The following is a 26,451-nucleotide window of genomic DNA, read 5'->3' on the forward strand; positions in this document are numbered from 1 at the left end:
TATAAAAATATTATAATTTTTTTATGATAATATTTGAAGTCATAATTAATATACATACTTATGTATATTAGGATGTGCGTTATTTCCCAAATTCATTTATTGAAGTAAACTTCTTTGCACTCGTTGGGCTGCAATCGGACTGAAGGAAACACGGGAGAGAAACGAAAACGCGACAGATTCGGAGTAATGTTAATAATAATGTTAATGTTAATATTAATGTTAATGTAAGTGTTAATATTAATGTTAATGCTAGTGTTAGTGATAATGTTAATGTTAATGTTGATGTTAATGTTAATGTAAAAGTTAATGTTAATGTTAATGTTAGTGTTAATGTTAATGTTAATGTTAATTCTTTCATTATTCTCTCTAAATTACGTCTATTTTATTATTGTCGGAAACTTGGATAATCAATGAAGAAGCTGTGGATGTGCCGAACTTCGATTGTATAGTCCATTTGAAATGTCCCAATGTAAGAGCTATTGGGGTAGCTGTCTACCATAACTACACTGACAGAATAAATATTGTCACTCCACATATGGATATGAATTTACAACAAATTAACTGGTTGGCTGTAAATGCTGCTGCAGTTGAAGATATTTGTGCGGGCGAATGTGTCATAGAAAGCGGGCAGACTGTGGCAATGATTGTTCTCAACATCACTCCGAACCAGCGAATTAACGATATACTAAAATTCATACATAGAGCATTATTGGTATATATTATACTTCATCTAGTGCAGCAGAATTAGGAGAAGATTTGCACACTGTGCCAATGAGTTTAATGTCAATTTTGCCTTTGAAGAAGCTCAACCACTTCTACAATTTCTAGAAAGTAAATTTAATTTAAAAATGAATAATAATCCCTAAAACTCAACAACCAGATCAGGCACGACAATATAATACAATTTTCTCAAGATATTTAAATAATTTACAATCACGAGTTTTCATTTCATATCTCCAACTGTATCTTTTCTTGAACATGAAAGTATGGAAGTGAATGAATAGATGTTTTATAAATGGAGGCGAAAACATCAACTATCTTTTTTCATTAACCTAACACCCTTAAAAATTCCAGAATAATGAATAGTGGCTTCTGTTATCGGGGAAATATTTCTACCTCATAAAACTAGGCTGGCTAGGGTGAGTATTTTCATTTCAAGTGCCCATCGAGATCCATGAGATCTCTAAAGAGATTTTAGACTGTTTGGTTTTTTCTGCAATCGCCGTTAAAAAAGGACATAAACAAGCTCTTCATTTTCAATTTAAACCGTGCATAAATTATATTTTGCATTCAGCAACTAAATCTACAACTTTGAAAAAATTATATTGTAATACAAAATTTTCCGCTCAATAAAAAGGTGTTAATGATTTTTTCATAAAAGCACACCTTTAAAAGTTATGCACAGTTAAAATTATGCGTCAAATGTACTGTACCTGTATTTATAAGAGGTTTTCTTTTCTTGGTATCTTTTTAGCATTCAAACAAGGGATTTATAACTTTTGTGTTGCCCATACGACAAAGTACTACCATATATGAATGTTCAGTACATTTGATGCATAACTTTAACGGCGTATAACTTTGAAAGGAATAGTTTTAATATAAAAAAGGCCTTGTTTGCGTTAAATTCTTTTTTAGGACAAAAACTGAAACTTCAGGGGCATTTGTAAAATAAAAAAATTTTGTCAACACTATTGATGTGTTTTTACATTTGTTTGTTGTTAAAGGTTCTCATGATTTAATGTTTCTTGGTATCCTTTTATATACATATGAGTTTGTTGGTATTTTTATTTACAATAGTACTTAAATAGGTTGTCATATATCTCCCTTCCGCTTTTTTGCTCTTCATTCAATGCTTTATAAAAAGTGTTACAGTGATCGGATTTAGTTAAAATATGCGCCGTTTTGTTCGATGATCTGTTTCCATCTAGACGGCAACTTCATAATACCTTCCTCGTAGAAGCCCCCTCCTTATTTGCGAAGAATTCGGACAGCCACTTTTCACAAGCCTCTTTTGAGTTCAACTTCACACCACCAAGGGCATTCGCCATGGACAGGAACAGGTGGTAATCACTTGGCGCTACGTCCGGGCTATATGGTGGATGCGATAAAACCTCCCATCCGAGCTCCCGTAGCTTCTGACGAGTCATCAACGAAGTGTGTGGTCTGGCGTTGTCCTGGTGGAACACTACACCCTTCCTGTTGGCCAATTCTGGACGCTTCTGGTCGATCGCCTGCTTCAAGCGGTCCAGTTGTTGGTAGAATTGGAGTTGGAGTAGATGGTAGAATTAAGCGTCTGGCCATATGGGAGCAGCTCATAGTGGATGATTCCCTTCCAATCCCACCAAACACACAGCAAAACCTTCCTGGCCGTCAATCCCGGCTTGGCCACTGTTTGGGACGATTCACCGGCCTTAGACCACGACCGTTTTCGCTTGATATTGTCGTATGTGATCCATTTTACGTCGCCAGTCACCATCCGCTTCAATAATGGGACGAGTTCGTTCCGTTTCAGCAGCATATCGCAGGCGTTGATTCGGTACAGAAGGTTTTTTTGCGTCAAATTATGCGGCACCCAAACATCAAACTTTTTTTTGTATCCAGCCTTCTGCAGATGGTTCAAAATGGTTTGGTGACTAACTCCCATCTCCTGGGCGATGTCACGAGATGCCATATGCCGGTCTAACTCGATGTATTCCATGATTTGATCGGTATTTGTCGTCACAGGTCTTCCGCCGGCTGGCTTATCCATGGTGTCGTTTTCACCGGCTCTGAATCGTCGAAACCATTCCTCCGCGGTTCGAAGTGATAGAGTACCATCCCCCAAAACACCATTAATCTCACGGAACGTTTCTCTAGCGGATTTGCCTTTAACGAAGGAAAACTTTAAAATAGCGCGAATTTCGGCGTTAGTGAACTCCATGTTTACACGTCTATAACTGTTGAACGCAATATCCAAACTAATCATGCATAGCGTTGTTTTGTAGGTTATGTCAAGACCTTTCAAATTATGTATAGTGTTGCCAGATACGAGCTCTGTAGCGCTTTGTACATAGCCGCGAAATTCAAAAGACAAAAAAGCGGAAGGGAGATATATGACAACCTTTATGTATATTTTCATATTTATTTGTAATTTTTGTGCTTTATTGAAAAGCTATAATAATATGCAGATTTTAAAATAAAAATACATTTAAACGCTGAAGCTGTTTGAATGTTGAATTAATAACGGATTTATAATAATTTAATAGATTACAGAACCTTTTATGGTCCAATTTAGCCAAAATTAATAAGATATCTTGTATTCGTAAACTATATTTGTAGTTCTACACAGCCTTTGAAAATGCTCATATAATGCGACTTTTAGTTTATGTGAAAAACCGAAACTTGACTATTTGATAAATTAACTGAAATTTCGAAAAATCGATAATGTTTAAAAATATTTATAACACGGTTTTTTATTTGTAGAAATTTGCAAATATTTTAGCAATGGCTGCACATAAATTGTGCAATGTCTAGATCAATTGGGTAATTATACCCTGAACAGGGTATATAAAGTTTGCCACGATGTTTGTAACAAAAGGAAACAACATAAACCCTATAAAATATATATTTAAATGGTCGGCGTGACCAACTGAGTCCATTTAGCCATGTCCATCTGTCTGGCGGTATATATGCGAACTAGTCCCTCAGTTTTTGAGATAACGTTCTGAAATTGTGCACCCGTACTTTTATTCCCAGGAAGCTGCTCATTTCGGAATGGCTGATATCGGACCTCTATAGCATATACTACCATACAAACTGAACGATTGGAATCAAGTGCTTGTATGGAAAGCTTTTTAATTTGACGAAATATCATCACGAAATTTCTGAAGAATTTGTTCACATCGAGTCACTATAGCATATAGCTCGGTGCAACCGAAGCTAACGTTTTTTCTTGTTAAAACTATTTTCAACAAATTTCCATTACCCCATTTTTAAGCTTAAAACGATCGTATGAACATGTGTACTAGCGTAAAATACTTAAAATTTAAATACACAAAGTTTCTAATAGTAAAGTTATCCCCAGGAATATTTACATATTAAACATTGTAATTCATAGAATAACATGGAACATTGCTTTCATCTTGATGCTTAACAATATTAACCAATAAAACTTTTTAATGTATTCTTCAGCCATAAAGAGAAGTCGTCATTGATAACAACATTCGAACATCGTTGTTAATGTGTAAAGATATTTCGCTAGATACATGAATATATACGTAACGTATATTTTTTAGAGTAAATGTATGTATTGTAAAAATTCTTAGTTGAAAGGAACATTCAATTATTTTTACAAACACAAGTAAACGTGACATCGCTTCTACTATTCGAGTACTTTGAAGCGGTCCTTGCATAATGATGCAAAGTTTAGGTGTAGTGTGCAAAATGTACTTACTATATTGTAATGGTAATATATGAGGATAGAAAGGAGAGAGAATAGTTAAATTTACAGTACAGCTATCTCACTAACAAGTCATAATTTAACATAAAAGAATATATTTTATTGCCACATTGGCTCAAGCTTCGGATATGATCAAGAGTGTTTATATACACATATGAATATACAAGTATATATAAGTTTGCACGTATATATTCAGTTCACCATAACTAGCAACAGAAATATTTCCATTATCCTTGACAAAGAGAAATTGATTATTTTTGTCAAAATAAAGTAAACAGTTAATGAACATTTTACATTAGAGCATACTAGTTTTGTTAATCCAATGATTGTTTGTATCACCTAAAGCTGATCTAAATACGAATGGATTTATGTGTGTTTGTATTGCAATTATATTGTTGAACCCGCACGCCGTCTTTTTTAAAAAAATGTATTATTGTGCAATTTCCAAATAAGCTGCCAACATTTTCCGTTTAAAAATTTAACATTGGGCGTAATACCGCTAAATCGATTAAAAAGTGAGGTATGTATATTAATTAATATATTACTAATAATGTGGGAGCATGCATTTTGCAGCAAAACGGTATTCGGTGCTATAGTCCCATATACCTTAAAATTAATGAAATTATCTAGCATATTTATATAAGTTAGGATAGACACATGAAAATATTTTACAGAAATTGAATGCTTCATCTGCACCCGAACCTACTTTCCTAAATTGATAAGTGATGTGATATATTCATATATAACAAGTAAGGAAAGGCTAAATTCGGGTGAAACTGAACTAAATTTTTATACTATCGCAAGGTAAAGTGTTATAGTATGGCATTTTCGTATACCTATATTTTAAGTAAAAGTAGGAAGTATTACATTCATTATTTACAATCACAGACAAGAAGATACACTGTTATTAGATAGGCCATAGTGACCGATAGACGCGGCATGAAGTCAACCGGAAGTTCGAAATATTTATATTAGGTAGGGAGAATTAAAGGAAGTATTCACCCGATTCCATTCTATCCATTTTTGGCACAAGGGCATGCTGTCATCACAAAAATATTCTCCCCGAATTTCAATAACAGAATGGTTATAACCCTAATTCGACAATATTTAGGCATAAGATTAAATACCTTGAGAGTACAATTTGTTTTACTCTGATAATTTTATTGATGTTTGATATGTATACTGTAAAATGAGAGAATCAGATAGAATTCAGAAGTTTGATATATGGGAAGTAGACGTGGTTGTCAACCGATATCGTGTGTAATAGCAATGTTTGAAAAAGTTCACACACCAAATTTGGTTGATATTAGATAAGTACAATAGTTCCTGAGATATAGGATATCGCCTAAAAATGGGCGTAGCCACGTGCATTCTCCAATTTTTACACCTGCTTCTATAAATCTCTTCCCTACCATTCAGTGTCTTTTAGTAGTTTTCAACATAACAGTTATATAGAGTATGATGGTGGTTATTATCTGATTTTACCCATTTTCACACTATATAAAGAGATCCGAAAACAAACTTCTTTCAGGAAGTTTTGTTAATTTAGCTTAAACGGTTTGGAAGATACGTACATTAAACTATTTCGGGTGCGTAGACCACGCCCACCTTTACAAAATTTTAGCCCCCACTGTACCAAATTACAGTTATTTATCGTAATTAAGTGCTTAGTTATGGCACTTTATAGGTTTTCGTTCAATGGCGTTTTCTGGGCATGGTATTTATCCGATTACGCCCATCAGCAATTATAGCAAGTTTCATCCATTCGTAGCAAGTTTCATTAAGATATCTAATTTTTTACTTAAGTTATCGCTTGCACGGACAGACCCGTATTTAAACTCGTCTTGTCATCCTGATCATTAATAAATATATAAGTATTATATATAACCCTATATCTATCTCATTTGGTAATATATATCCTACAAACAACCGTTAGGTGAACAAAACTATTATACTCTGTAGCAACATGTTGCGAGAGTATAAAAAGAAAATAATAGGTTTGGGAAACAGCAGCTGCTGAACTTTTTCATATACATATATATGTATATATATACATATATGAGGGAAAAAGAACATAGGTCAGAGAAGAACAGAACAGAAAAGGTAATTCATATCCATAATTTATAAAAAAATTTATATTTTCGTGAGTAAATTATTAATTGTAAATATTGCTGCAATCATCATATCATTGTGTTTCGGTTAACACTTTCTTTGACAGAAAATAGGAATACGCAACAGGTATCAAGCTTCTAAGTATTCGTTACTACCAATACAAAACAAAGTCAGAGCAACATGTTTCCAATAAAAGTTGCATCAACACATATTTGTACACATAAATGAATGTACATATTTACACTTCTTATTTTCAGATTATGATGGCCGAGGATGCATGTCCATTACACACACAAATACAGCTTTTACAACCCTATTAACAGTGTCACACATAATTACATATTATAATACAATCTAGTAGGAAATGATAATAACGAACCGAGTTCGAGGTGATTATACATCGAGTTGCCGATTGTTCCTGCTGGTAGCCTTTATATTAAGTGTTGCTTTTGCATTTTGACTACGATGGATTTATCGGCCATGCTACACGTTTATGTAGACGTCGTTGATGTTGACGTGAATGTTGCGGGTGCGCATGTAAGCTAACCAACTTTTCGAGCTATTCTGTATAAAAAGCTAGGTAGCGATTGATACGGCGTCAGATTGCCAGCATAGTTAACAGTGTGAACAACAATACAAAGAAATAATTCTAGGCGTAAAGTTGAGGTTTTGAACTTTCAACACAAGATAAAAAAGTGAATTTTGGTAAAACAAAGTTTAATTGGTTTAATCGTATTAAATTTGTAAACAAATTGTTATACCTACATATTCTGTAATTTATCAACGGTAAGTGTGGCATATAAATATTCATAATTTTTAATATTTATATAGGTGTATATTGTTTAACATTATTTATAAGCCAAAAAATAATGTATGTATATGTACAAGTACTTCTGTTCTTTCTTCATTTGGATGTGCTTTCAAAATGTCAGTATTATTTGTACAACTAAAATTTTTAAGGTAATCTATTTCAATAACAACAAATAATAATGTATATGAACTACAATCTGTGAGGTTAGTCAGAATGAAATGGCTTCTTTTACCGATTAAGCGATACTAATAACTAAGGAATCTATTACTTTAGTATGTATCGCCATACAATTAATATTAATGCTTTAAAAATTGGAAGACGGAATTGTATTATGAAAGGCTTCAATGAAAGTATGAATATTTTAGCTTTATTTTACGAAATTTTAAAACTGTATATCAAGGGGAAAATTTGACCACTAAACTAGATTTACACTATTACTTTACCATTGCATACTTTTCTAGAGTCCTTTGGTAATATATATTTTATTTGATCAACACATGAAGTATGCAACCAATATAAGTACTATTCTAAGTTTAAATTTAATATTTTGGTTTTTTTAATATTTCTTAAAAATTTGAAAGCTTTTGTATTTATTTGATTTTGTGAATTTGTTTGCATGCGAAGGGAGCCTGACGGTGATAATGTATCAGTACCAATACACTTGTAAATAGCTCTAAAAGTCAAAGCATTTGTCATTGTTTATCTATCATTTGTAATGATTTTTAACTTATTTCCAAAAACTTTAAGTTCATTGGCATTGATTGCGGCTAACGAACTAAATGAGTAAATACACACAAATTATCAGAAGTAACAATGAAACGTGAAATGCCTTAATTGGGTATAAAATGTAATGGAATGAGAATTTTAAAGAAACTAACATATTTGTTTTTGTGATCGGTTTTGGTGGTTTCTAACTAGGTAAGGACATATGTATGAACTTTTCGCTGTTACATACATACAGCTATGGCATGTTATGTCAACGGATCGTTTTCAACCAGCAACAAGATTTCAAAAAATTTATTAATTCACCATTAATATGAAAATAACAAATTTTTCTTACAATAAAAGTATTTGGTTGATAGCAAAATGAATTAAATACTTTGCAATTAATTTAAATTTTCTGCACCGTAGTGCAACTAACAGACAAATCAGCTGCGTTTAGCAATTTTTTTTGTTTCCTGTTAAACCCATTATCTAATTTTTTAATATCACATGTGTTCCAATTTATCAGTATGCGAATATGAATGGAATCCATTGCAATAAAATTGGATTAGTTGGTTATCATAAAATCGCATGTTCCTAATTCAACACAATACTTACATATTTATGAGTATTTATATGTTCTTATACTTGTGGGTGAATACCTGTTTATCCTACATATGAACGCATAAATATGGTTTAGTAGCAGCATAGCAAGTTTGACATCATCTGACTAGTGTTTTTAGAACATAAATGCGTAATTTGTGTCCCACAAACATGAATAAAACTTTTAGAAACATAAAGGCAAAGTGTTCAAAATATATGTAAACATTAACAATAATTGTATTGTAATACTTCCGTTGTGATACAGCAGTAACTTTCGTTCAACAAAAAGTAAGCGAACATAAGTACATCAAATAAAACCCTCATAATCAGGACATGTTTATTGGTCTGATAAATAACATTTGCAAGTTAATTTGAAATTTGATATCAAAAATTATGGGCACTATACATACATGTTTATGGGTATGTACGTGCATTAATTTATGTATTGTCGTTAACTGCATTTGAACAGCGAGCAGTTTTGAATTGGAGACTATAGCAACAATACATCAGCAACCCAATGATCAACATACATACTACAATACATACAATAAAGCTAAGACACTATATTTCTCTTGCTAGGGTTAACATTTAATTTTTCACAATAAAAAACGGAGTTTGATACGAGAGTCGCCAATTGCTTTTAAGTGACAATAAAACCGTGAGAAAATTTCATGCTTCGCCAAAAATAATTATCCGATATTTTCATTAAATAGTAATAATTGGCAATTATTATTCAGAGTTAATATTAAAAGTAGGTTAGTAAAAGATGTAGCGTATGTACAAACATATGTATATAGAGAAAAGGGAAAATTCCAATTACTAAACAAATTTACTAGTTTTTTATTTTTTAATAAATCTATTCATATATACTTCAATAACATCACACCAATTCGGTATACATACATACTTGTGTATGCGGTTTTGTTTGAAAGAAATCTTTTCTTGTAAGTTAACAGCCACAATAAATTTGCATGTTATGACAGTAAATACATATATATGAGCAGAAAATTAAATTGTAATGACAATGAAATCTGATACTTTTACTGTGCCATGATAAAAAATTTTAGGACTACGTTTCAAAAGTAGTCGTAGGCGACGATAACCTAATGTTTACAAATGCCATTAGTAAAAAAGTACTAAATTTTCTTTGATTTAAGTAATAAAATACTTTTGAAGCAATAAATCATTTTGTAGGCTTGTATTTCCGTTTTTTTTTTAAGTTTTGTTGAAATAAGTTGGATTTTAATTTTTTAAATAATAGTACTATCCGTATTTCATAGTATACTACTATAATGTATTGTAAAAAGGTTAAACCACCGGTAAATTATTAATATGCATTCATTTATTCGGAGTAACCTAAAAAGTTGTAAGTTGTTCTTTACTACAGTATGGGCTGCATGCCAGTTTCCTTGTAAAAGCGGCATTGGACGTGTGAAATTAATATTGCCTCGTTTTATGGCAGCGGATTTTTGATTGAAGATATGCATACATTCTTCATCCTCTAATACACAAATATACTCTAAATGACAAAGAATAAGCCGTGGTCGTAGGTGTACATTTACACATACCTACATTTGTAAGTACATATATACATATGTATGTATATTTACAATCTCCTGCATACATTATTTCCATTTTTCATCCACGCAACCAGTTAATCTAATTGCCTTAATGAGGAAATTATGATAGTAAAGTACTGGATCTAATCGACTTCATACTAGAAGGATTTAAATGTTTACTCGACTAATTAAAAAAAGGTCTTTATATGTGCATTTTAAGGCACATTTACAGTACTAATTTTGATGTATGAATTAAATTGTATACACGTATTTTCACTGCCATAAAACTTTTCGAACTCATAAGTTTTTTTATTACATATATAAATTGAAGTAATTTTAAAAGAAGCCCTTATCTAAAACTTTTCAAACAATTCTTATACTGTAAAACATACGTTTTAATTCTTAGTTATATGTTATTCATTCTTCTATTGTTAAGGCTTGCAACATTGATACCTTAACGTATTGTTTGTGGCAAATACGAAATCGTGTTGCAGAATTGCAATTAAACTTTTTATTCCTTTCAATGCTATTGCTCTGTATTCATTTGGCATTTCCAGCACTGAAACTAGTCTGGCACGATTTGCGGAAATGAATCTTGCTACTTGTTACAAAAATATTACGTTTCAATCGAGTAGTAGCATTGTTGCCTTACAGACGTAGAAGCTTTTTATATTACACACTTCTATGTGATGTGATTTGCTTAAAGAATATGGGTTATAGAATTGTAATCCACTAATTTTACCATATACTTAAAAAATTCAAATAATAAATTCAGATGAGTTAAAGTTTTTATACAATATTTCTAGCTAATATCCGGAGCTTGGATAATATAATTTTTGGCGTCGTATTCAGAAATAAATAACTTAATAAATGGAAAATATTGATTTGTTTAATAAAATAATAGCTTGCTATTACTTAAATAATATTCAGAAAACAATTTCTTATGTTCTTACACTCCGGCCCATTTTAGTAGAACTTAAATAGGTATAACTCATAACCGATCTAGCCGAAAATACCAAGCGTGATACGGAAATTCACTTTATTAAAATACATACGTATTTCATCAATAACTAAGTAAACTTATCATTGTATGCCTATTAATCTTAATTCTGAAAGTATCTAAATCTGTATTTCCACGAACTTAAGGTAGTAATTTCTTAATTGTTTATGAATGATTTTTTTCATGGCATTTAATTAAAAAAACATATACGTATTTTAAATGTCACATTGCAAATGTCCAATGTGTACACACTTATCATGATTTTGCATTAGTAATAGTTAGAGGAATATTCTCTATTATACATATAAAGAAGACATTTGCGGTTTTCTGTATTACGGTGGTAATTACATGCAATTCAATCATCGGAAGTTATATACATAAGTAAATTGTAATAGTACAATATAATTACGTTCTGTATATGTTCACAAATACACACAAGCCTACATTGGACTTATGGTATATCGTCTAGATAACTAAACGGGAAAAGATGTTATAAACTCTTATTTCTCTTGTCAATTATTTGAAGATTGTGTTTTTTATATACAATGAATGTTTGAAAATACATACATACATATGTAAATATGTGTTCCTAATTTAATATTTCAGTTATATATCAAAATATAGTTTTCTTTTATTTTTTCAGCGCAAAATATTGGATTTAAAATAGGAAAAATGATGAAAATAATAACAATCTCTATGTTTTATGCCCTACTAATGATGACAATTGATTCAATTGAGTCGCGACCCCAAAGTGCACTCGGCAACGATCAGGTAATTCGAAAAATACATACTTAAATGTTGATGTGTATATGAACGAAACTCTATAAAAAAAATTCGAAGAATATGATACCTACGTGATTGCTTTGAATTCTTCATAATAGTGTACATACATGATTCAATTATTATTAAGTTGTATCAATAGCCCAAAAACAACAATTTGTCAAAAGTGTTTTTTCTCATAATATCAGCTGTTTTGCTTTGTTTTTGTGATTCAAAAATATATTTTCAAACATTCCAGCCAATATGTTTTTTAAGTGAATCAATTAGTTTGATTCTTAACTGCTAGTAGCTTCTAGCTATCAGAAAGAAGATGACTGAGCGAATTGAGAAGTTATATTCACAAAAAATGAATTGACGAAGAAGTAATGAAACGAAAGCTAGCAGAAATTAGCAAACAAAATAACAAAATATTAACTGCTAACTATCACCAGCTAGCAATCTTTCTGCAATTTGACTGCGTAAAAACCTGAGATATCTGCTAGTTTCTAGAAATTATCTTCCAATACAAAGCAAAACGGCTGATTTTGACATTATGGATCTAATTACTTTTGACAAATTGTTGTTTTTGGGTTATCGACACAACCTACCATAGTTGAATCGTGCTAGCAAGCTAAGATACAAAGCTCTATTCATATTCAGTTATCACTCAAAAACACTTCTTCATTGGCTTCATTTTTTTTTTAAATTTTCTTTTTGCTCTCAAGTGACACAGCTTTATAAATACATATGTATGTGTAATTGAAAAACGATAGTATATAAAATTTAAATTTGTAAACATTGTAAAACCTTAAATTGGTTCGTAAAAGTTTGAGAAGAATATATCGCACTGAAGTAGTACACATATATGCAATGGTAACTTGAAAATTCTTTAAGGATTGTCGTTCGAGAATGAATAATGTGAAATTTTCGGTTTGACGTCATGTCACGTACAAAGCTTTAGTACGTTATCTTTAAAGTCCTGCGGAAGACGAAGGCCGTTCATTGCCAAAAATGATATTAATATTATAGTATATGATAATATAAAACAATTTCTAAAACATGAAGAAATTTGTACTGACTAATAAATTTAATTGCAGGATCTAGATAATTTTGGACAGGATGTCGACGAAGTGCGTAATACCTACTATGAGCTCCCAGTGCCTTCAACTTACTCTGCCGTTCCTTTTGATCGCCTGCAAATGTTAATCGCGCAATATAGACCTACGTATATCATTTCTTATAAACTATCTCTTTTGCAGCAAACTAATAGTAATCCAGTTCTTTTGATACTCTTAACAGATCTTATATTCGCACACCTGGGTGGAGCAGCGGCATGAACGAACTTTTCCGTATGCCTGAGACAAAACGCCAAGTTAGATATCGTCAATGCTACTTTAACCCCATTTCCTGCTTTAAAAAATAAAATGCTGGGTGATGTAACCAAAACTACGAACTCCAATACAAATGACGAAACTTTCTTACATACATATGTATATATAAGCTTGTATTTGTAAATATATGTTAAACACTAATAACAAAAATGTTTAAAATATTAAGCAGTTCGCTATTTAAAAAGTCACTTAGAATCAACATTTCAAACAGAAAGCTTCTTTGATCCTGTTAAATATTTACGTATGTATTTATGTACATCATAATAAAGTGTTTTTTTTCTACCTTCCTTCGCATATTAACTAATGTTGAATGCCATAAACGTGTATCCAAAAATATATCTAAATGTATGTAAGTGCATTATTATAGTATTCAGATATTAATAATCAAAATATACCTACTTCTTAAGTACTCATTTTTTCTTTTTATCTTAAGAAGAAATAAAGGAAAATAGTATATGTTTGTAGATATTAAATTACTAAATAAATAATTACCTCACAGCTCATTATATGATTTTAAAATACAATTATATATTATAATATTTAGAGCATATATGCATATATGTGTGTATATATTTATCATCTGTTTATGTATCTTTATTTAACTGCTTAATTTCATTTAAGATGGAATGTATATGGTGTGGTAAATACATGCATATATATATATGCACACTTATATACCGACACTTTAATATTTCAGATACAAAATATTTCTAATAAAAAACATTAATATATTTTTCCGAGTATTCGCCAAACATGAAACAATAAGTGTGCATATTATTTTAAAACTGAATAAATAACACCTACATATGAATATTTAAGAAATAATAATAAAAAAACGGAGTGTGAAATTAATTAACATAGTTTTACTTTATGAATATAAGTTATTAATTACAAGTTTAAACATAGAAAACACAGAAGTGGCGATACGAAGACAGCTTTTGGATATATCCTATATAATATAATATTCAAGATTTTTTTAGATTAGTAGCAAATGGGTTGTACTTCATCTTATACACAATAATATGAATAGAATTTATGGAAGAATACAGCAGTTCGTTGCAAAATATTGGAGTAATAATCATTGGAACTCTATAAGGGACTGCCCTTGGAGTTTGTGAAAATGAAAAAATATTTGAATAAAAGGTGTCAGGAAATTATTTTCCCGGGGCTCGTGAAAATGAAAGCAAATCTATGTGCATCGTGGAAATACATTCTTCACTCTACAAGTATGTAACGAGTGTGAGTCAGCTGGCCATCAGTAAGTACTACTGGCACGCCATAAATGTTTATGAATGTTCAGTAGCTTAATATAAAATATCATTACTTGAAACTTCCTTAAATTTCCTATTGTAACGACTTAAATGGAAAAAAGTCATCAGTAAACTTTACTTTGGTTCTTATACAAATATAAAGCTACATATGTATTTACATACTTCCACTCTACGCTATGAATCATATACATATATCTATTCAGATATTTTTGAGTGGTAGAAAAACTAAAATTTAAAATAAACCCTATAGGCTCATAAATCAAAAAAATATGATATGTAAAATATTAGCGCCGAATTTTATAATTTAGTTTTAATAATTATAACATAATTACTACGTTATGCGTGCACCAATGTCTAACCTTTTCAAATTTGAAGTGCTTAAAATTGTATTACAGTTTTCGTTGCGTTTTGATTACTCGTTGGTAGCAATCTCGTCGGTTGTCAGTAAAGCTCGAAATCTTCCTAATTTCAAAATAACGGGAAAAGCTTGCGCTCTGTAGATATAAAGTCAGATACGGATATACTCCATACTTAAATGGTACTTCATGATTTATTATTTTCATGTGTACGATGCGATACGTATGTGAATAGTTCGCTGATTGAAGAGGTTCGCGGTGAAAGCTTTTATTTGTGTAGAGATTTTTGCAGATTTGAGCACGTGAAAATAAAACAACTTGATATTTAACTTTAACTGATACTAAACTTTGATTAAAATATAAAAATTTATTTAAAAACCTTATACAGGAAGTATATTTTAAGACAGTTACATCTAAGGATATGTTGTTCATATGAAATTCAAAGAAGTTTAAAAGACCAGCCATCGCAATGGAACATTTGTACAAATCAAAATGGGCAAATAAATCAATTTGTAAGATTATAAAAGAGTAAGGCTAAAAGAAAGACCTTCATATCAAAATATGCGCCATGGTGTATAATGTGTTGGTTGTCTTGGTTCCTATTAGCGGCTCGATAGACCAAAATTAATATTTCTGTACCCTAAATAATAAAATCTTTCCTTCCGGATATATGCTTATTGGTGAATCATTCATCTTGCAACAGCTACAACTAACTTTTTTACGGATGTTGGTGTTGCAACTTTAGGCTGGCCATCTCAAGGTCCAGATTTAAATATTAAAGATAACGTCAGGGCTCTTTTCAAACGTAAAATAACAGTTTTGCGAAAACAGTTTTTGTGGTTTCCTTTGGGAAGAGATATCCCCGAGACGGAGAAAAACAAGCGAGTTTAAAATTTAAAGCGTTGTGAACAATACAATGGACTCTAAAACCTGTGTTTATGTATACATGGTATATAAATGTGCTGTTTAAGTAGAAATTGCCAGAAGTAGTAGCATACATAATACTTGTATGTGTGCAAATTTAACTTTAAGAATTATACAACAAGTTAATGAGGATAAGTTTTAAAATAGGCGTATGAGTTTAGCACTTCGCACTTTTAGAAAGATGTCATATCTAAACAACTATTATATTTAACCGATTTGACCCTATTTTGGTTCATAGTAATGCTCTTAAATTTATTCGAATAATCCGAAAACCGATTAGTCGAACCCTCGGTTTGTAACCGTTCGTACGAGTATTAACCGAGTTGTAATATTCGAATAGTCGTTTTTCTGCGACTATTCGATGCTCTGCTGCGAGTATTTGAATAAATGAAAATTATTTGAAATCCAAGCAGCCTTTGATTTTTGCTTTATATTTTTTATAGTCGACAACGAACGGTTTACCGAATAGTCGAAAATTAGTGGTTAATCGAATAGTCGACAACTAACGACCATCCCGATAGTGCAAACCGAATATTATTATTCGAATAATGCCCTATCCGGTTAATTAGGTTAGTCGAATACCAAGAGCTTTAGTTCATAGTATTTGCTTTTCATCATTTACCCCTATTACGCGTATACGAGGTGTGTTCCAAAAAATAAGGGAAGTTTTCGTTTTTGGAAAAAAAAAATTATTTTTTCGTCTAGATTAACGATTTCGCCTTCAAAATAGTTCCCTTTTGATATTATGCCAACGCTTCTTCCAATTGTCGAAACACTTCTTAAACTAAATTTTTGGGATAGCCTTTGGCTATTTCAGTGATGCGTTTTTAATGTCATCTATGCTTGTAAAACGACGACCCTTTAAGGTTTTCTTTATTTTTGGAAATAAGAAAAAGTCATACCATGCCACGTTTGGCGAATATAGCAGCTGGGGCATCGTTACAGCATTTTTTTTCGCCAAGAATTCACGAACATCATTGTTATCATTTCTTTAACAAAAGAAAATTGCCAAGCTCATATACGTAAAAACTCGTCTAACATGTCTAATTGTATCGTACTTCAGGGGCATGTATATCAACATAATAAAAAAAAATTTTGACAATTAAACTCTTCGAACCCCAAGTTTTGAATTTCCCGTTGTTTTCTAAACACACCTCGCATGTTATCGAATACTATCAACCCTTAGTCGGTAGAAATATCAAAATCAGGGAACTGATCTTGAGCTGTTGACTACATTTATTTGCGTAATCAAACGACTTCCACGCCCACAAAACGCCATTAATGGAAAGCCTATAGGTTGCAATAGCTAAGCAGCAAATTAACCAAATTCAGTATGTAACATTCTTTTCATATTTCTATATTATAGTGTTAAAATGGGCGCAATCGTATCACAACCACGCCTATTTCCCATATAACACCATTTTAAATTTCATCTGATTTTTTCACTTCCCAGTATGCAAATCAAACAACAATGATTATATCGGGGTAAAACTTTGCGTGAATAATACGTTTAAAGTATGCCGCTTTGTGACCAAAAATTGTCTAAATCGAACTAAACAGTTCAAGCCGATAGGGACTGAATATGTGGACCCTAGTGCCTATAGTTGTCCTTCTTTCCAAATTCAGTATGTAACATTCTTTTCATATTTCTATATTATAGTGTGAAAATGGGCGAAATCGTATCACAACCACGCCTATTTCACATATAACACCATTTTAAATTTCATCTGATTTTTTCACTTTCCAGTATGCAAATCAAACAACAATGATTATATCGGGGTAAAACTTTGCGTGAATAATACGTTTAAAGTATGCCGCTTTGTGACCAAAAATTGTCTAAATCGAACTAAACTGTTCAAGCCCCTAGGGACTGAATATGTGGACCCCAGTGCCTATAGTTGACCTTCTACCGAAAACATCGGTCAAGAAAAGAAATCTCAAACGAGTATACCATTTGACTTTGCGAGAGTATAAAATGTTTATTTACATCCGAACTTAGTCCTTCCTTACTTGTTCGATATTTCAATTGTTGAGAGCTGTAATTCTTCATAAGCTTCGATTATTGCTTTTTCTTCAGCCGAAAGCTATTCTCCATTAGCCATATTAAAAAAAAAGAGCACTTAAGCAATACCAAATGTTTGGTTTCAATACGTATTCAAACTCCGAAGATATATGCAATTCAAATTGCATGTTTAGAAGATCATGCTGATGACGCAAGAATAAAGCACAGTTTCCGGTTAAAAAGAACAGATAGTAGACAAAACTCATATCAGGGGATATTATTATCGCTTAATTCCCTTACCAGTGATTGTTCACATTAGGATGCGAAAATCAAAACATAATAAAGTTGCAAAAAGTTAATAACAAAATATCAGAAGCAATTGTTTTAGGGTTATAAAGGTGTGCTCCCCTGGTGACGCGCAGTGAATAACTTGATAAAATAAAAAATTTGATTGCATGCTATTCGCGATTTCGTCAAATAATGAGTGCTGAATTCTTGCGCAACATTTTTTAATAATAAGTTTTGCCACACCCGGAGGTATTTTCCAGATTTGATCCTTGCAAGTTGCAAGAGTATAAAATGTTCGGTTACACCCGAACTTAGCCATTCCTTACTTGTTTTTTTATTTATTTAGTATGTACGTTTCTAATTTAATTCTATTATACAATACATAACTATGTATTTAAAATTTTTATATATGTCGTTGTTGTTAATTTCTTTATGTTGCATTTTATGATTTATGTTAAAAATTTCAGCAACGCTGCCAAATCCTTTAAACAGTGCTTCTGGATTATTATCTGCGTTTTCAAGTAGGCTTCTGTAGCCTTCCGCAAATAAAAATCCTGTTTTAGTATCCAACGCAAATATAACGGCAACTATAATTCACTAGCCTACCACTTTAAGTTCTCTCAGATTCATTTACTTTAAAGCAGACAATTAAGCATCAATGAAGATATCGGTAAATTTACTGATGCCTTAACGAAATTAGGTAGGGTAACAACGAATGACATTCTGTAATAAATTTCTCTAGCTGCCACATACTTAATATAATGATTTGTATGGTAGTTGATATTATACAAATACAATATCTAGGTAAAATTAATTGAAGACGTTTTCTAAAATATATTGTGGTTTATATATAATATATTATATTAAAGTATTATAAGATTATGCCAAATTTTTTATAATAATATAGCATGCATATAATTCAATATATTAGATTCCCCATCTTAATACAATAAATATACTTAGTATATGTTGAACTGTGGTTGAATAATAGTTAATCACTTAAAGTCAATGGTTTCTAAACTCTCGCCATGTTTTGAACATAGTATTACAACATTTTAATTGAATACTATTTTACCATTATGCTGACGTGGTAAACCAAAACCCTTTACCAACGTTAGACAAGTAGATGAGCACAGATATGTGAAAGTATGCGCAGCTGAGCTTGATAACAACTGCGAGACATGACCAGAACAAGACAAAACAATTCTGAAAATGTAATTTACAAGGCGTATAAAAACGCGTTTAAATTGCGGGCAACTAGTACTCTTTCTTGCTGTTGGTGCCACTGGCGATATCTGACGTCGCTGCAACTTCAAGAGTTCTATTAAGTGCAACCAACCGATATGAATTTGTTCTTGTTGAAACAAGTTCAAATATCTGAAGATTTAATTTTTTTTTTCGTTTTCTATATTGTAGTGTTGAGTACTCGGGCAACTTCTTCTCCAGAATTTTGCTTCTGTTGCAGCTCTCTTTTAATTTGTACAGTTTTTTTCACTTAATTCACATTCTTCATTGGATTCCTTGAGTGGCGATGCGGCATTCCTAAATAGCCACTACGCTTTTGCCGATGCTACTGGCATTTGAAATTGTAACAGCACCGCATGCGCAAGTGGCTTTGTGCATTGACCAGTGGCTTGACCGCTGAACTGTTGTGGCCAAACATCGCGTCGATATGACCAAAGCGTGACTCTTCGCCAACCAACAAATAAACAATCAACTCAGTTATTATATCGAGTTTTGTAAGTAGTGGTTGTACTTTAAGAGACTGGAAAGTCGACATACTCGTAAGTGGTTTCAGTTGAGGCACGAGACGGTCTGATTTTTGCAATTATTATTGCTTCAGAAGTGAAGTTAGTTTTTGCCCTTTTGCTTTGTAATGTTATGCAGAGACACCGAGTCATCTGGACTACTTATATACACCGATTGTATGCATGGAACAGCAATAGTTTTTATAAAGATTAATAAGTTGAATGATAGTGATTTAAAAGTAGGGAATTAGTATAAAATTGTTCCATGATTTCAGAATAAAAAATGCTAAGTTTACATTTGTAAAGTTTTCCCTGGCAAATCATAAAAGTAATGTCGAAAATCGTAAAGAGAATCGTACTGCGTTATTAAAATTTTTAACAACCAATAATGAATGTTGCTAGTAATTAATATAAAATCAGAAGCCCAATTTATATTGGAAACTCATTTCTTTCGAAAGTTCGCAGGCCATATTGCTTACTCTTGATATTCTGCCATTGGGGATTAGCAATTCATCGTTAACGGTTATTGAAGCATATTGAAATAAAGCTAATGGAGTTGTAGGGTAATAAAAATAAAAATTTTCAAAATAGATGTATATATGTATATATTCACTGTACACACACTCACATATGTATGTAACAAGTGATACTACTGAAATTTTCATATAAAAAAGGCTTTACTCAACACATTTCTCTTTATAAGAGAATGAATAAAATTTATTTAACATTATTCATGGTATGCTTAGTCAAAGAGTGTTAAGAATAGAGAGCGGGTGATGATCATATAAACAATTGGAAGCACTGAAAAATCTCTCGCCAATTTTTGAGAATCAGTTGTTTTTGCAACGCTTTTGCGTGGAGGTCGTATTCTATCTGGAGTGCGCACGAGTCAAAGCAAACGAGCAAGTGAAACGAACATTAAATGTGCATATTCAATATACATATGTACATTAATAGGAGTGCTATATATAATTATAAATCGTGGGGGCAGAATATGTCAAATCGTGTCAATCAATAATACAAACAGACTACAAAGTGAGATGTAGTGGAATTGCGACGGTGGCAAAGTCAATTACAATAGAATATGCACAATGGAACTTAACATTTTTAGAGTAAATTGATAGGTGTTGAGCATGTATAAGTGAAAAAAATTTAAAAAGTACGAGTTTGATAAAAAAAAATGCAAATTTCAGTTTTGTCGGAAGTTGTATGTGCGGATTGATAAGTAGCGAACTGACTACTGAAAGAAAAATGAAAAGCCAAATAAACAGTGCGAATAAGTTGAAATGATTCTCTTTCTCAGTGAATGCCAATCTGTTGTCACCAGAACTTGATGAATGTAAATGTATAAACTCTGAATATAAGTATATAGTATATATGTAAGTAACTTTGGATTATAACAATATACCGTAATATGATAAGGTAGATAAACAAAATATGCAAGACACCGTCTTTTATGCCACAACCAGCGTTCATTTGTAAACATATGTTTGTACATATTTGTGTTTATATTTTTCTTCAAGATAAACATGGGCATACATAGAGTTTATACACGTATATACATATACATATGTATATGTATGTTATTTATATATGTATGCTTATATATTAGCTTTATATACATATATACTTATAAATATGTATGTGCATAGATTTGCGAAGCAATATAATAATTTGATTGGATTATTGTTACAAAACTTGAGGGAAAGGGTAGCATGGTCATAATAAAAGATATATGTACATAGAGTCGCATAAAACCGGAAACACATCAACCTGCTGACTACACAATTTTAGCGTTTTTGGATTAGCCGCAAATACATTTGATATATAGGTATACTCCTATTGTTACAATATTCTGTACGAAAAATACGATATCAGTAATTAAGTTTTGACCAATTAAATGTTTCTTCGTAAATGTAAAATTGTTAATATGAAAATGGTTCAAAATTACTTAAATGTAACCTATTGATGCTCACGGTATCAGTAATTAAGTTTTGACCAATGAAATGTTTCTTCGTAAATGTAAAATTGTTAATATGAAAATGGTTCAAAATTACTTAAATGTAACCTGTTGATGCTCACGGTAAACATACATACCATACACACATATGTATCGATATTAAATAGAAATGTCTTTCCGCTCGATAACTTGAGCTCAGCAGATGTGTACCTTTAGGTCCAAAAAACGTTTCTATTATAAATGAGGGAAATCGAGTCATTTGCATATGCATAAAACTCTATTATTTAAAAATAAGTGCAGTGCTCAGTGTAACCAAGTGAATTATTTTATACATTTTTGCCCCGCCCGTCAATAAATTCAATAAATTCAATACAAACATACTAATGTCTCCAAAAACAACTGGCCCATATTATTAGAAAACCCTTTCTTTTAAAATTTTAATAATTATCCAAAAAATAATGTAAAGAATTTTAAATTTTGTTTAGAAGAGTTTCTCTTTTATTTCAAAACAAATTATCTCGCTTCCCTCTACGATTATTTAAACAGGCGTTGGGAAAGAAGTAGATTTTTGTAATGTAATTAAGAATCAAGGTATATTAAACATAAAATGCGTTTCCAAGTTTTAATTGGAAATTGAAAAAAATATATAAATACGTAGGTTGCCTTTTATAGTTCGGGATTTGGCAACTCTAGTGTTGCAATCTGGCAACTCACAACTTTATCGTAAAGTTTGGCATTTTTGATCTTATACATATATCAGAACGTTTTGACATATTTTTGTTGTTTACAGTAACTTTAAATATCATCTCGGCCAAAAAAATTAATTAAATCGCTTTTTTTTTAACAACTTTCGACGTGGATTAACTCAGCAACAGTGCACCGATAAAGTTAATTAAATTTTTGGCGATGAATCTCCAGTGTTTTACTCAGCAACAGTGCACCAATGGAGTTAATTAAAGTTTTTTCGATGAATCTACGGTGTTTATCGACAGTATGGTGAATTCAATCGAGGTCGTAGATCCCTGCAAGACGAATTTCGTGAAGGTCCTCTAAAATCAGCTGTTGTTCCAGAAACTATTGATGTTGTGCGCAAATTGATAATGTAAGATTATCATGTGACCTAGCGTGAGATTGAGACAACTATAGGCACTAGTGGGACCGGCATACACTCTATATTGCGTGCACATTTGATAAAAAAAAATTTTCACGTTGGATCCCACACAATTTGTCAGTTAAAAAATATGGTAGCGATTGACTCAAATCACTGAACGTTGCTGTCGACATTTACGTAAATAATGATTACCTGATAATATCTAACGACATTGCTATTATTGGAATCAAACGTTAATACTTATGATCATCATCGTGGTTTTATTGTGTTACATTAGCAATCCAAAATGCAGAAATACGTCAATTTTAACATTATTCAACTGTTGATCAGAAGAGGTTGAAAGAAAGGATATCGAAATAACGTTTACGAAGTTAGGCTAGATGTAATACTTAAAATGCTTATGCATACACTTTTATATGCTTCATAATGAAAATTGCATACACACATATGCATGTACGTTTATTCATATATTTTTATACTCTCGCAACCTGTTGCTACAGAGTATAATAGTTTTGTTCACTTAACGGTTGTTTGTATCACCTAAAACTAATCGAGTTAGATATAGGGTTATATATATATAAATGATCAGGATGAAGAGTCGAGTTGAAATCCGGGTGACTGTCTGTCCGTCCGTCCGTCCGTGCAAGCTCTAACTTGAGTAAAAATTGAGATATCTTTATGAAACTTGGTAGACATGTTTCTTAGTACCGTGAGACGGTTGGTATTGCAGATGGGCGTAATCGGACCACTGCCACGCCCACAAAACGCCATTAATCAAAAACAAATAACTTGCCATAACTAAGCTCCGCAATAAGATACAAGACTGTTATTTGGTACACAGGATCACATTAGGGAGGGGCATCTGCAGTTAAAACTTTTTTTAAAAGTGGGCGTGGTCCCGCCTCTAATAGGTTTAATGTGCATATCTCTTAAACCGCTAATGCTATAATAACAAAATTCACTAGAAGCAAATTTTTTTAGCACTTCTATTGACGGTGTGAAAATAGTTGAAATCGGGTGGCAACTCCGCCCACTCCCCATATAACGGTACTGTTAAAAACTACTATAAGCGCGATAAATCCAGCACTAAACACGCCAGAGACATTAAATTTTATCTCTGAGATGGTATAAGATGACTTTATAGGAACCCTGTTCAAAATTAGACAGTGGGCGTGGCACAGCCCACTTTTAGGTGAAAACCCATATCTTGAGATCTGCTTAACCGATTTCGACCAAATTCGGTGCGTAACGTTCTTTTCATGTTTCTACGTCATAGTGCGAAAATGGGCGAAATCGGACTACAACCGCGGACTACAACCGCGATACTGCGTATCGGGAAAAAACTTTGCGTGAATAATGCGATTAAAGTATGCCACCTTGTGGCCAAAAATTGTCTAAATCGAACCAAAACTGTTTAAGCCCCTAAGTACTAAATATGTGGACCCCAGTGCCTATAGTTGACCTTCTACCGAAAATATCAGTCAATCCACATAGAAATCTCAAACAAGTATACTATTTGACTTTGCGAGAGTATAAAATGTTCGGTTACATCCGAACTTAGCCCTTCCTTACTTGTTATTATAACGACTAAATTTCTTAGTAGACACACTTTTCTAAAAAAGAATTCCTCTGTCATAGGGACAGTGAGCGTGCTCGAGCAAATGCCAAGTAAAATGTCTTCATATGTATGTATATGCATATGTTTGTATATCTTAAATGCGGCGACCGCGCGACCTGAGCCATCACCATTACCATGTATTTTTAGAATTATTTTTGCGATACAAACAGTCACACAAAAGAGTGCAAATAGCGGACAGAAACTGGCAACTGACTACACTCAACCATACTCATACATAGTTACGTACATATACACTGTCATAATGTGTGGTAATACGTTCATAAGTATATTAGACCCAGAGAAACTGAGGGCATACACTTTGTTATGCTACTATTTGTAGATTATGCTATTACTACTGGTGCAGACATTGAAAATCGGTATAGATATTCGACTAACAAGTTCCAATAAATGAACTTATAAAAATGTTAAATTCAACTCGATCATTACAACATCTGAGCAAAATCGTTTTCAGTCCGATCGAATTCGCTAAATTAACTGATGAAATAAATATTCGTGTAGGCAGAGAGTTTTGAACTTTTCTTCTCCAGTTAGCAATAGGAAAGGGAAAAAGTATCGAAATATTATAATAAACAAGCCATGTATGTATATAATCCATAAACAAATACAATTTCTTTGTTTTTAAAAAATGTGTTAAATAGTAGATATTTTTTCTACCCTTAAAAACAGTAATTCAACTCCACTAAGTTGAATTGAAGTTGAATTAATTCAATTTCAGATAAACCCCACTGTTTTTGGGTATTACGAACTTTAACTATTTTCAGTCGAAGTGTCCTTGGTGTTGCCAACCAAAATGAAGATTTAACAGATAATTAAACAGCTGAACATTTTTAAACGAAAAATAAAAAGAATTCAATTCAGTTATTGCTTACGAAAAGGTAAATAATTATTTATGTAAATGGACATTAGTTTTGATTTATATTGCGAAGATAAACATGTTGGGGCCAAAACTGATGTACTGCGAATAAGGAAAAGCCTACGGGATCAATCAAATCCATTGAAACTTCCTATCACTAAATAAGCCAGAGTTTTATTGACAATTAAATGGCTTTCAAATAATGTTAATTGCAAATTCATAAGTTATTTTCATTTAAATTTTGGGCTAAAGAAACCTACGATATCTACGGTTGTTACAAAACTTGCTTTTAACACAACACCATATTTGTCCGCTGTGGATAAAACACAAATGACAGAAGAGGAGCAAAACGCTTCAAAAATTTAAATTTTACTCAAAAAGTATATTTCAAGGGGTAGTAGATTGTATCGACTCTTTATGTTCGAAACACTTCCCACGACCCTTAATTTCATTTTTACGGTTTCCAAATTGTGGCTTGCCTCGTCCAGTTTTGGGATTTTACTTCATGAGCTCAACAAAATTTTCACCTTTCTATGTATTTGTAAAAAATAATTGATTAAACTAGTTTAAAATTATAACTAAAATTGTTTTTTTTTTATCCATTTTAATTTTTCTATTAAAATTTTTTCGAAATTAACGCAGTGAAGTTTAACTACAACTGCTTGGTAGCAGTTGAAATTTTTGATACCCTAGTCTACCCCACTGGCACTGAGTTAAAAACCGTAATACCACAAAAAGTCAATTTTTTTTTACGAGGTGAGTTGATATTGATAATACCAAATTTCAACAAAAATGCAGTTGGATTAAAACCCGCAATAGGGGCCTTGCTTATAATGAATATTATCTAAATATATAAAGAAGATTTAAGTTTGAATTGGAGGTCAAATAAATTCGATTGGCAGAATTGGAGTTACGCAGCAACCT

At 31.9% G+C, this 26,451-nt stretch overlaps 3 protein-coding genes across 8 annotated transcripts in view; 2 read left to right on the forward strand and 1 right to left on the reverse strand.

Annotated features, from left to right (window-relative positions):
* Positions 1–26,451, reverse strand: part of LOC106614954 (uncharacterized) — a 69,063-nt gene that overhangs the window by 8,515 nt on the left and 34,097 nt on the right. The window lies entirely within an intron of this gene.
* Positions 7,139–14,227, forward strand: AstC (Allatostatin C). 3 transcript variants are annotated; one of them, XM_014230907.3, is made up of 4 exons: positions 7,139–7,336; positions 11,869–11,996; positions 13,082–13,209; positions 13,263–14,227. In XM_014230907.3, the coding sequence occupies exons 2-4, from the start codon at positions 11,898–11,900 to the stop codon at positions 13,405–13,407; spliced, it is 372 nt and encodes a 123-aa protein (XP_014086382.1). In that variant the 5' UTR covers positions 7,139–7,336; positions 11,869–11,897; the 3' UTR covers positions 13,408–14,227. The 3 variants fall into 3 exon arrangements, with proteins under 3 accessions (XP_014086382.1, XP_014086385.1, XP_014086384.1); XM_014230910.3 differs by having other exon boundaries at positions 7,141–7,336; positions 13,284–14,227; XM_014230909.3 differs by lacking the exons at positions 7,139–7,336; positions 11,869–11,996 and adding exons at positions 12,744–12,857; positions 12,940–13,012.
* The window catches only part of Samuel (SAM-motif ubiquitously expressed punctatedly localized protein), a 35,518-nt gene continuing 29,880 nt past the window's right edge, over positions 20,814–26,451 (forward strand). For 2 of the 3 annotated variants that reach the window (XM_036369744.2, XM_070106857.1), the window contains exon 1: positions 20,814–21,343. The gene's annotated coding sequence lies outside the window, so the exon portion shown is untranslated. The remainder of the gene's footprint in view (positions 21,344–26,451) is intronic. The other variant, XM_036369746.2, reaches the window with a different exon arrangement.

This window comes from Bactrocera oleae, chromosome 3, assembly GCF_042242935.1.
Source record: "Bactrocera oleae isolate idBacOlea1 chromosome 3, idBacOlea1, whole genome shotgun sequence".
NCBI classification, from domain to species: Eukaryota; Metazoa; Arthropoda; class Insecta; order Diptera; family Tephritidae; genus Bactrocera; species Bactrocera oleae.

Excerpts from the sequence above, each read along its gene's own strand:
- AstC (XM_014230907.3), top strand. The coding sequence starts at position 11,898 with ATGATGAAAATAATAACAATCTCTATGTTTTATGCCCTACTAATGATG. Across the intron at positions 11,997-13,081 it reads GTGCACTCGGCAACGATCAG|GATCTAGATAATTTTGGACA; the intron begins GTAATTCGAAAA and ends ATTTAATTGCAG. Across the intron at positions 13,210-13,262 it reads ATCGCGCAATATAGACCTAC|TTCTTTTGATACTCTTAACA; the intron begins GTATATCATTTC and ends ATAGTAATCCAG.